At 40.2% G+C, this 13,184-nt stretch overlaps 1 protein-coding gene across 1 annotated transcript; it reads right to left on the reverse strand.

Moving 5' to 3' along the window:
- Nucleotides 1–7,659: 7,659 nt before the first annotated feature.
- LOC133716878 (putative disease resistance protein RGA3) lies at nucleotides 7,660–13,111 on the reverse strand. Its single transcript, XM_062143523.1, has 2 exons — nucleotides 10,141–13,111; nucleotides 7,660–7,691 (listed from the first exon to the last, which is right to left on the reverse strand). The coding sequence occupies exons 1-2, from the start codon at nucleotides 13,109–13,111 to the stop codon at nucleotides 7,660–7,662; spliced, it is 3,003 nt and encodes a 1,000-aa protein (XP_061999507.1).
- Between the last annotated feature and the right edge of the window lie 73 nt (nucleotides 13,112–13,184).

Genomic DNA, 13,184 nt, shown 5'->3' on the forward strand with positions numbered 1-13,184 from the left:
TCTGATCAGCCAAAAGGTTTTAAGAAATCTGAATTACTCACAACTTGAAATTCAAGAACTTCAAGTTATGATAATACACACACATGTACACATGCAGCTTATCAAATTAGCATCACATTAGCTTGACAATTCCTATGCCATTCCAAATGCTTCAAGTGGTAACCTGAGCAGTACAAGTGGCCTGGTGTGATTCTTAACTACAATATAAACAAAACTAGAGGACGCATTTAGAACCTGAATTAGAAGAAGATAATCATTACAAACTATCAGAACATTTATAGGATATTTAGTATATTTGGAATGTCAGGTAGCGCAACAGAAGGACAAACCTGAGGTGAGAGGATCATCTTGTCTTGGGAATTCCAGCAATCCTTTCGGCTATTTTAATGACCATGAATCATGATTTCCTGTATACAAGCAACTTCATTTGCTAAAAGATCCAGAGACTTCAGACAAAAATCATAGCTTTACAGACAGATAATAACGCTCTTTTCATCTTTCTTAGTTTCTTATAGTTAAATCATACCGCCCTGTAATTACCTTTACGTATCGAAGAAATCAAAGCACCTAAATTGACAGGAGTTCAGTTCAGCATCTGAGGTAGCACAACCTTAACCAATTAACCAGCAACTCTTTTAGTCTTTGACCTCTTCAGTATCTTAAAGGCTCTGTCATCAATGCTGAAAACAGGACTGCCTGATCCTGCTCATTTAATGATGTATCAGAAGGGAAAATCAATGATAGACTGTCTAGCCACCATCGATAAGAGACAAATATAATGGCTGCTGTGGCATTGATGCAACCTTCTCTACTCTCCAATAATAAACGCATCCATTGTTTACATCTAATCACAAAACCAGTAGCTTGCAAAAGTTTGCCACAGATAATTAATACCCACACAGCAAAATATTCAACAAAAACCAACATGGCTAGGTAGTAACATTAGTACCTAAACATGAACAAGTTGAGCCTTGTTTCACTAAAGTTCAGAATACATTGACAATACAGTACACCACCCAACACACAAAACAAAGCAGAGGTTTTTCATTGACACTACCCATATCAATTTCTTTCAATTTCAAAAACCATAACAACTCCATCACCAAAAACTACATTAGAACATAACGCAAACATGCACAACCTAACTTCAACAAAACATATATATAACATGAGGAAGAGACAAGGATTCAATTCAGAGTACTTGCAACGGTTACAGGGGAATCATTGTCCTTGAACTCAACCTGGTAATCAGGACTCAATTAACTTGTTTATGCCTCAAGTTGAATCATGAGACTATGAAATATGAAATATCCAATAAATAGCAAGTGCATGCGACTATGAAATATTGAAGGAAGCATCCATACATTTTCAATCATTTGGAAAGGAGCGAGGATATACAGGTCACTTGGGATGATATAAACTAAAATCATCATTCTTGGGTTCATCTTCATCTTCTTGCTGGATCCAAAGACTATCTAATTTGATGTGCTCCTCTCCTTCTCTGTAAACGTCTCCGAGAATTGGACATTCGCAGTTGTGCAATTTCCAGTGGTGTCTTCGTCCAGCAGTGCTTTCAGTTGGCGGTAGTCACAAATTGATAACGAACAAAGGCTGGGCATTATTGAAAACCTTGCACAGCTTCCCAATAACTAAAGTCCAGAGACTGCAAGAGATGCTCTTGAGTAAGCTCCATCCTCGGTCCATCTGATTAACCAAAAGGTTTTCTGTGACATAGCTAATCAGTCCAACTTGAAAACCAAGAACTTCAAGTTATGATATAATCTCAAATAGGTATGCATGCAGCTTACCAAACTCTGATAGTCTGATGCCATTCTGAAAGCATATCAAGCTTTAATACGAGCATTACAAGTAGCCTGGTGCGATTCTCATCTACAATAAATACATTCATGTTGTAATTATTATGTTGGCCATATCATGTTAATAGGTTGTTGTAATGAGTTGTATGCAGATCTAGATCTAGATCGGAATGATTATGTCTACTAACAACCAATCTACAACTAGGGCTAATGATTCAGTGAGCTGTATGCTCTACCTTTGTAATCCTATTTATACTTCAATGTAATATGGAGACTACACTCCTTCTCTGCATCTAAACTTTCTCTCTCTCTCTCTCTCAAGTTCTTTGAAGCATAGCTCTCTCCATTTTCTGAAACACTTTTATGTTCGTTTTACAACACGTTATCAGCACGAATAGCTCTACGATTTGGGTTGCAGATTGACAAGAGGAGAGGTGAATAACTCTTGGGTTGCAGAGAAGAGGCAGTTCATCATTCAATCAACTTCACTCTACCAGCTCTACAACCAAGTAGGTTTTTCCAAACAAAAACCGATTTTGCTGTTTCATTTTACCTTCTGTTCTCTGTGTTCCAGTATTTATTTGAAATAGTAAATCAACTCCAAAACTCACCAAATTTTGTATGCTGGAGCCCCTGTGTGTTTACTGCATCTCTGTAAATTTTCATATTTTTCTGGGTAGTTTTGCTTAGTGTTTCAGTTCGTCTTTCGACTGTTGTTCAGTAGGAACTGCAGTCATGATTTATGACTTTTGTTGAAGCATCTAGTTTAACCTAATCCTCTATGAGAGATACTTATTTCTCTTGCACTAATTGGCATAATTGAATGAGAAAAAGGAAAATCAGTAGCTTTTAATATAGCTATCAACTTCTTCAGTTCATGTATATTGTGGCAAATATTTATATATACTTGTTTGGACTTTGTGATAATGATACATCTTTCCTTCATTATTTATTATGATAATGTTTTGTGGTGTTACCTGCTCATATTAAATTTAAATATTTTACCCGCTTAAATTCTTTGCATTAGAATATATATGTGCGGAATGCAGGTACTTAATGAACCAGAAGTTCACACATAAATATTGAACCAGAAGTTCATACATAAATATTGAACCAGAAGTTCACACGTATCGAACCCGTAGTTTCGATAACATTGAAAGGTTATGAATCTTTCCAAGTAGGCGCACCCAATTCGATGCGATGTCTAGGCAAGATACAATGAGGCTGTGTACTTAAGAGAGCCTCGCTCCACCCAAACCTCATACTCTTACCTGGTCGTATTTAATTGGAGTTACCAAAAGGGTTGAGTAATAACTTTTCATTCATTGGCAGACCAGCTTGAGCCCAGCAGGCCCACTCTCCCTCTGCGGGACCTAGCAGCCCAGCAGGCCTCATACACCATTTGAATTACGCATGAAAGGCCGGGTCACAAGCCCGCAGACTAAGCCCGATAGGCTTCACTATCAAGCCCACTCCTTTGGTCCAACAAAATCAAATAAAAAGGAAAAATGATTTGATATTTAATGTGTAATTAATTGCCAGAAGCATTTATTCACATAATTGTGTGATAATTAATATGTTATTTTACTAGCATGCAATTAATATCTCAATTGATTTGTGATTTTTATTTATCCAATTTGTGAGATTATTTCAATTTGCTCAATTCAATATTATTGTGTTACTTGTCTAAATTTTCGCACTAGAATATATGTGTAGAAAATGCAGGTACCCAATGAACTAGAAGTTCTAAATGAACCAGTAGTTCATACATATATCGAACTTGTAGTTTCGATAAGTTTCGATAATGCCGTTTAAGAAACTTGAAGTTTCCTTCATAAATTCACTACACATGATAAAACCAGTAGATTTTACATGTCTAATCCAATTTTTCATACCATGTTATAGAACCTGAAGTTCTCATTACTTGCTTATGGATGATATTACCCAAAGCACTAATATTATTTGTTCCTTTCCTGTAAGAAATGTCAAATCTCAACATGTTTGACTTTGTTGCTTTGGAGGTCTCCAGAAGAAACTATCTAAAGTGAACTCAAGATGTGAAAATTCATCTGATTGCAAAGAAGATGAGATCAACAATCAATGCTAACAATGTCGTCATTGAGGCTTTTAATATGAGTGCCATAATTTTCAAAGGAAACATAGGGAGAAAACACTCCAAGTTGAGTATCCGATGAAGAGGATACACAGACTCTTTGGGTCGCTCTAGAAGAGCACTTTCACCATCAAATGACCATTTTCTTGCTTGAAGCAAGACATGATTGGCAGAACGAAATTAGCCCATATGACCGTCTGCCACTTGGCCAAAGCCCAAGAGGCCATGTAATCAGGCTCCACGTGGCCAAGGCCCACGTGGTAGGAACCATGATGCCATAACTCAGCAAGCCCGAGTTGAAAGGAACACTGGTTCGGCCCGCTACCACCAGAATCAGCATGATCTTTGTTATCAATGTGGAGGAATTGACTGCTGGTCCCGCACCTGTTGTGCGATAGCCTAAGCAGTAGATGAGTATTACGCCGGTCGCGGAACTCGAAATACCAACTTTATTAAAAGGTCATTTCCTATCGATTCCACACTAGAGATCACAGATTTTCAGGCAGTTACTGAACATACCGAGGATTAGAACTCAAAGACATGGGTATAATTGGCCCCCTGTGCCATATCTATTTCATCTTAATGAATGAAACATCTTCGGATTTTGGTGATTTATGTTTTCAATTATTTTGGATTATAGAAATGTGGTTATGTTCGAATATATTTAATTCAATAAACTTATTCATACATGTGATCCATTGAATTAAACAAATGAATAGGCATATTCTGTGGGGAAGTTTGTTGTCTGGTTAAAAGTGCTATTACGCACACCATACTCCCAGATCGGAGATATTTTTCAAACTTATTGTCTATTCATACCTCTGTGACAACCGTATCAGGCCAATCCAACCTGATAGAGAGTTATGGCAAAACCCACTATATGTTGTCCAATGGTACTGAACCTACCATTAATGAGGCCTTATAATCTCCACGTTCCAGAAGAACGTTATTGAGTATTAAGGATATTCGAACCAACGGTTATCACGCTGAAACCACTAAGAAAAATGAGTGTAATATCTTTGCATAACCTCCAAAGTGTGTGGCCAGAAGCGTACATTGGAGAAATTGGAATCTGTTAGCTAGAAGCTAACTAATTCAAGCAACTACTTGCTATGGCATGACCGTTTGGGACACCCAGGTCAAAGTATGATGCACTGTATCCTCAATTCATCGCAGGTGCATCCCCTTCTGAATAAGGGTCTTGTATATAATGACATGCTATGCCATACTAGACCATCATATGCAAAGACTAGTACATACACCACCATTTTTCTGCACAGAATGCAAGGGAAATTTGTGGACATATATATCCAACCACCATGTGGACCAGTTAAATATTAATGGTTTTGGTTGATGTATCGACAAAGTGATCACATGTTACACTATTGTCCACAAGAAAACGCTGCTTTTGCTAAACTCTCACCCAGATCATGAAATTGAGGGTTCACCACTCGGATTATCCCATAAAGTCTATAAGACTTGATAATACCGGAGAGTTTACATCGAAGTCTTTCGATGATTATTGCATATCCCTTGGGATTGATGCTGAACATATAGTTCCCTATGTTCACACCCAAGATGGTCTCGCAAATAGAATCTTGGTAATGCTCACCAAGCTTCTAGTTTTTGCGTGGGGCTATGCAATCTTGCATGCAGCTATATTGGTCCCGTTGAGGCCCACTGCTACCAACCTTACTCCGCGTTACAGCTGGTGACTGGGTACGAACCTGATGTTTCGCACTTACGCGCATTTGAGTATGCAGTCCGCGTGCCAATTGTGTCGTCACAACGTACAAAATTGGGTCCTCAACAAATGATGGGCGTGTATGTCGATTATGAATCCCATCCATTATGTGCTCTTTAGAGCCCTTGACAGGCGATCTCTTTACCGCTAGATTTGCGGATTAATTGTCACTTTGATGAGACAGTCTTCCCGCCGTTAGGGGGAGATAAGAACGTTACCGTTCCTGATGAACGACGTGAATTGACGTGGAATGTCCCCACTATGTCTCATCTTGATCCCCGAACCGCACAATGTGATAATGAAGTGCGGAGAATTCTAGATCTACAGAGTGTAGCCCAAAATATGCCAGACGCTTTCTCTGATCTAGCTAAAGTGACGAGATCACATATACCTGCTGCAAATGTGCCTACAAGGATAGATGTCCCTGTAGGACACGTCGCCCTAGATGGACGAGGTACGACCATGGCGGCTAACCAGTCATATGTCCCTGCCCAGAAGTGAGGTAGACCATTAGGTTCGAAGGATTCTTATCCCCAGAAGAGGGTATACTTGGCACAAACGAATCCTCTTGACATCGCAATCTCAAACCGATTCATCTCAAGAGATAAATCCGGATTATGGGTATGTCCTAGAAGAGACCATATTGGGGGACGCTCCAACATTTGAACCCACTCCCGAGAATAGAGAAATCTCGGTAAATTTAGTGAGATTTGGAATCGGATTGAGATTATCATCGATGATATATTTGTATTCGCAGTAGCTACCGAAATTATAAATAGCGATGACATCGAACCTCGCTCCGTTGATGAATGTCAACGTAGAGACGACTGGCCAAAAAGGAAATAAGCAATCCAGGTCAAATTAGATTCCTTGACAAAGAGAAAGCTAGGTGTTTGGACCTGTTGTTCCTACACCTCCCCGTGTTAAACCCGTAGAATTTAAATGGGTATTTGTAAGGAAGCATAATGAGAAAAACGAGATTGTGATACACAAGGCTCGTCTAGTGGCGCAAGAATTTTCTCAACTCCCTGTGATTGATTACGAGGAGGCGTATTCTCCCGTAATGGACGTCATAACGTTCCGCTACCTTATCAGTTTGGTAGTTTCCGAAAAACTGAATATGCAGCTTATGAATGTGGTCATAACTTATCTCTATGGGGATCACGATACAGAGATATACATGAAAGTTCCTGAATGACTTAATATACCCGATGCAAATAGTTCTAGACCACGGAACACGCTCTTCATTAGTTTTGAGGCGTTCACTTTATGGATTGAAACAATCCAGACGGAGGTGATATAACCGTCTAAGTGAATATTTAATCGGGATGAGATATGTGAATAATAAACTATGCACATGCGTGTTTATTAAGGAAGCAAGTTCCTAGTTTGGAATTGTGGCGGTCTATGTCAATGACATAAATTTGACTGATACTCCTGAAGAGATCAAGGACACCGCAAAACACCTGAAGTCGGAATTTGAGATGAAAGGCCTTGAGAAACAAATTATTGTCTCGACCTGAAGTCTGAGGACAGTGCAGATGAAATTTTGGTCCATCAACCAAATTACATCTAGAAGATGTTAAGATGCTTTGATGAGGATAAAAGCAAGCACACCCACGGTCGTCTGAAGTCTAGAGAGAACCGTATCGTCCTGCAGATGATAACGAAGAGATATTGGTGCCAGAAGTCTCATATCTAAGTGCAATAGGCGCATTATTGTACTTAGCTCAATGCCATAGATAAGACATCTCATTTAAAGTGAACTTGTTAGCTAGATATAGCTCTGCGCCAACACGCCGCCACTGGAATGGCATAAAAGACATTTTTCGCTACCGTAGAGGTACGGCGGACATGGGCTTATTCTATCCCTATGCATCAAGGAATGGATCAAACCCACTTGATCCTCAGAATGATGCTCGCCTTGTTGTATATGCTGATACAGACTATCTATCAGACCCGCACAAGGCGCGTTCCCCAACTGGTTATGTCTTTGCCATTGGGAATACCGAAATTTCTTGGAGGTCTACAAAACAGACCCTTGTTGCTACCTCTTCGAATCATGCTGAGATTCTAGCTCTTCACAAAGCAATATGTGAATGTACATGGCTAAAAGCCGTTACAAAGCATGTTCGAAGCACATGTGGACTGCATTCCACCACTAATGAACCAACCACTATCCACGAGGATAATGCTGCTTGCATCGAGCAAATGAAGACAGGTTTCATCAAAGGAGACAATACCAAACATATTGCACCAAAGTTTTTCTTCACTCAACAACAAGAGCATCAGAAGATTGAGGTCAAGCAGATTCGATCTGAAGACAATCGTGCAGACCTCTTCACTAAGTCACTACCAAAGTCTACATTCCAGAAGCATGTACAAGGTATTGGTCTACGTAAATTATCTGAATTACCTAACATGTAATTTTCAGGGGGAGTTGAAATCAGGGGGAGTATCCAGAAGCATACCCACTTGACCATCGTGTACTCTTTTGTCCTTCGTCCAGGGTTATTTTGTCCCACTGGGTTTTATTACCTGGCAAGGTTTTAACGAGGCACATCTTTAGCATGGTCGCTCCATCCTGAAGATGTTTTTGATTCAACATATATGCATTTGCTCATCTTTTCCCTTCGACCACGGGTTTTTCCCACTGGGTTTACCGGGCAAGGTTTTGGTGTAGCAAATCTAAATGCATCCCTCTCGTAGACATACTACCTACTTATGATGCTGATAAGAAGACTCCACTTATCTCCGAAGCTATGATATTGCTACTCCACACTCATGCGCGTTGTGCTCTTTTTCTCCTTCGACCAAGGTTATTTTTCCCACAGGGTTTTTATTACTTGGCAAGGTTTTTGACGAGGCAACTTAAAAGCACACAGCCTAGGCAACACTATTGACATGAAATATCCAAGGGGGAGTGTTGTAATTATTATGTTGGCCATATCATGTTAATAGGTTGTTGTAATGAGTTGTATGCAGATCTAGATCTAGATCGGAATGATTATGTCTACTAACAACCAATCTACAACTAGGGCTAATGATTCAGTGAGCTGTATGCTCTACCTTTGTAATCCTATTTATACTTCAATGTAATATGGAGACTACACTCCTTCTCTGCATCTAAACTCTCTCTCTCTCTCTCTCAAGTTCTTTGAAGCATAGCTCTCTCCATTTTCTGAAACACTTTTATGTTCGTTTTACAACAATTCATACATAATTAGAGGACTTATCTATAAAAATGAATTACAGAAGAGAATCAATAAATTACAAACCATAAAAAGATTTGTGGGAGATTTCCCATCTGGAATGTCAGCACAAAAGAAAAACAAACCTGAGGGGTGAGGACCATCTTGTGTTGGGAAGTTCAGCCATCCTTTCAGCTATTCACATGGCCGTGAATCATCATTTGCTGTATATAAGCGACTTAGCTTCTCTAATAGGTCCAGAGACTTGGCATAAAAATCAGAGCAGTGAAATTACCTGTAACTTGAATAAATCAAGCCAAAGAAGTAAAGATGGCTAAAATTGATAAGGAGTTGAGCATCCGAGGAAGCACATATATAAAGAACCAGTAAGATCTTCGAGTCTTTGACCTCTTCGAGTCTGCCAGATCATTCTCAACTAATCACTGATGTATCTGAAGAAGACAATGCCTCATGCTCCTCAATTGATGTTTCTTTCTGCCCTCCAATAGTGACATCAGTGTTGAAGACATGCGTCCCTACAATACACAATGCATGGAAAAAGAAATGATTCAATTATAAATTTGAAAATACATATATATATATATATATACAGGCGGGTTCTGAAGCGGACGTCCGCACTTTGCTAAAGTGCGGACGGCGACGCAGCGACGGTGTTCCAGGCGGCCACGGCGGCTCGGGGCTTGGCGGACGGAGGCCTGAGGCTTGGCGGATGGTTCTGGGCAGCGTTCGAGGTCGGAGGAGGTCGGAGTTGCAGGTTTCTGGGCAAGGCTGCAACCACGTCGCCGGCGACTCCACCCACTGCAGACCCGTCCGTCCGACCCCTGGCATCCGTCCGGCAAGCTCCGCCGCTCCGTCACGCCCCGAGCCGAGCTGCTGCATCAACGTCCGCACTTTAGCAACAGTGCGGACGTCCTCTTTGGAACCGCTCCGTATATATATATATATATGTGATACCAATAATAACAGGTACGAAGATATCAAGCTCACCGGCCGGGTTGAAAATATGATAAACCATTAGACTTAGACTTAAGGCCTTTCCTCTTTAAAAATGTGCTTGTTTCGAGAGAAGCTCAAGCCTGGAATGTGAATTAAAGAGAGACCAAATGAATGATAGAGAAATTACACATCGATCAATCCAAATTAATAAGAAATATCCAATTAATTGAAGCAACCGTCACTCTAGAAGCAAATGTACCTTTTCACTCATCGAGGGATGATGCGTCACCTTCCAGATCAGGGCTTCTATCTTGATGCTTGGGATGTGAGAAATCTTGGCCCACTCCTCACCAGTTCCTTGTCTGTAAAGGTCTTGGAGAATTGGAGATCTGTCGATGTGCAATTTCTGTAGTGGTGTCTTCCACAGGAAGTCCGGCAGTGCTTTCAGGTGATGGCAACTCTCAATTGACAACTGAGAGAGGCATGGCATGATTGTAATATTATTATTTTCCACTCCTTCCCACTCTTCCCATGACTCCATGTCTTCGATGGTGAGTTGTTTGAGCTTGGGGAATGATATGAAAATGGAAGACGACGAGGTTTGCCCATCATCTATTCCCAAAAACTCAACTCCTACCTTTTTAAGTTCCCAGACACTCGAAATATCCAATGATTCAAGGGACGCCAGTTTCCCTAAAGGAGGCAAAACCCCACATTTGCCGCAACAACGAAGGGTGAGCACTCTCAAGCTGTTTAAAGACGACAACCAATGGGAGAAGGCGCCGCCTCTATACCCAACGATGGATAAAGATTCCAAACTTGGATGCGGCTCTAAGCCATTCATAATTTCTCTACTCTCTCCTTCATCAGAATCCAAAGGGAAAGATAGCCTCAATTGCAGGAGGTGAGCCTTGTTCACCATAATTGCTGCTGCATTCTCCGCCATATTTGGATTTCCTCGAATATAAATATCAAGACTCCCTTGAAGCTGGTTCAAGTCTTTCAGATCTTCCAACTTGTTTCCTTCATCACCACCAATAAATGGGACAAGAAACACATCTAGCCTTTGCAGATCTGTTAATTTCTCAATCCCTTTAATTAACTCTAGCTTCTCACAGCCTTCAACATAAAGATGCCTCAAGTTAATCAGCCTTCGCACATCTACTTTTTCGAGAATCTCGCAACCAACAAGTCGCAAGGTTTGCAGGTTGGATAAGCTGCTCAGGGCGCTGGGTAATTCTTTCAACTCGGTGTTAAAGGATAAATCAAGATACCTCAAATGTATTAATCCACCGATCGTCTCGGGAATTTCTTTGAGACTAGAGCAATAAACAAGTCGCAAGGTTTGCAGGTTGTATAAGCTGCCCAGGGCGCTGGGTAATTCTTTCAAGTATTCATTACCGGATAAATCAAGATACCTCAAATGTATCAATCCACCTATCGTCTCGGGAATTTCTCTGAGACAACTCTCCCCCCACCCACCACACAAGCTTAATGTTCTAAGGCATTTCAATTGTACTGTCAACTCAAATATTGGGCCAATGGAATATTTGAATGAATCTATAGCCATCAAGGTACGTAATTTTTTACAATTGAGGAGAAAATGTGCCAATGACTCATTCTCTATTGCGTGCACTAAAGTCAAATGTCGAATGTTATCCTTTGACACATCCCTTCTCTCACTAGCATCCAACTCAAAATCCAAAATCAAACATTCATCCTTGGTCAAATATTGTAGAAAGTCATGTACAATATCATGAATTTTGCACCTTATGTTTCCATACTCATCCTCATCATCTACCTCAATATCTTGAAAGAATGACCGCATTGCTAAGTCATCAAAATAATTTTGACCAACTACTATCTTTTCTTTACTTTCTTTGGCATTCAAATAATCCTGCGACATCCACAACTCAATCAAACAATTCATATTGTACACATAATCTTTTGGAAATGTAACACAATACAAAAGACAACGTTTGATTGCTGGAGTCAAATCATGATAACTTAGTAGTAGTGGTCGAAAAACATCTTGTTGAATTTCTTTCAATTCCCATGTCTTACTGTTCAAAACAGCTTGCCATTCATGAATCTTTTTCTTATTGCGCATGAGGCTTCCTAATGTCTTTGCAGCAAGAGGCAACCCATTGCACCTTTTCACAATCTTCAATCCAATATCTTTAAACTCTTTAGACACATTATTCTCGTCCATGTTTGCACTGTAATAGAACAATGACAAACAAAATGCATCACTCAATGCCTTCAAAGAGATCATTTGAGTCGTTGTTGCTTTCATTAAAGTAGCAACCTCCTCCTTTCTAGTGGTCACCAATACTCTACTACCAGTAGCACCATAACGTAAAGGTTTGATCAATTCTTCCCATTGATCAGAGTTTGGGCTCCAAACATCATCTAAAACCAGGAGAAACTTTTTACCCTCAATCAATTTATATATACATTGCGTCAGGGTTTGCAACACATTTGAGCTTTTTGAACTATTATCTGTATCTATTTCTTCAATGATAGCTTGAGCAATCTTGATCTCTTCAAAAGGGTCTGAGACACAGACCCATATTCTCTTGTCAAAATGAGATTTGACCTCTTCATCATTATAAACAAGTTGAGCAAGAGTTGTTTTCCCCATTCCCCCCATCCCTACAATAGGGATGATAAGAGGAACCTCATTTCCCTCACTACTCTCACTCAGCAGCTTGCTGGCTATGAGGCTTTTTTCCTTATCTCGACCGAATGTTTTAACATTAGGAAGAGAAGTAGTTTTTTGTCGTTCAGGTAATTCGGAGACCCTTGTGATGTTTTGAAAGCCAAAACTTTGTTTTCTTTCATCAATTGAAGCTAATCTTTCATTTAGGTCTTTTATCCTCACAGCAATATCATGACGAAGCATTAACTGATTGACTTGGCCGAAACAAAAGCAAGAGGAAAGGAAGGGGAAGCATACCTTCTTCTTAGTAGTAACAATAAGAGCATCTTCAACTTGTTTTTCTTGTTTCTCCATTTGTTGCTTCAGAACTTCAGTTATCCACTCATCCAACACGTCATCCATGTCGAAGGAAACTTCAGTCAGTTCACTCAGCCAACGTCTCACAGTTGGCTCCGTCACTTGCCTCTGCTCTGCATCCTCGAGCACAGCTTGAATAGCTTCGAGATTGCGGGTGAGGCTCTTGACTTCTTTCTCAACACCAGTGACCAGTTTGAACTCTCCTCCGACCTTGTCAAGGGTGATCGTAGCCAAACGCTCAAGGAGAACGTTAACAAGTACTTCTGCCATGTTCTTACTTGAAGGTCTGATCTGGAATAAAAGTGAAAAAGAGGAGAAATACGGAGTAGCAACTAACAGAAAT

This window comes from Rosa rugosa, chromosome 6 (assembly GCF_958449725.1).
Source record: "Rosa rugosa chromosome 6, drRosRugo1.1, whole genome shotgun sequence".
NCBI classification, from domain to species: domain Eukaryota; kingdom Viridiplantae; phylum Streptophyta; class Magnoliopsida; order Rosales; family Rosaceae; genus Rosa; species Rosa rugosa.

What these genes read in the sequence shown, in the direction of transcription:
- LOC133716878 (XM_062143523.1), bottom strand. Translation starts at nt 13,111, where the DNA reads ATGGCAGAAGTACTTGTTAACGTTCTCCTTGAGCGTTTGGCTACGATC. An exon ending in CAAGATTTCTCACATCCCAA is followed by an intron (nt 7,692 to 10,140) that starts GCATCAAGATAG and finishes TAGACCTCCAAG; the next exon opens with AAATTTCGGTATTCCCAATG.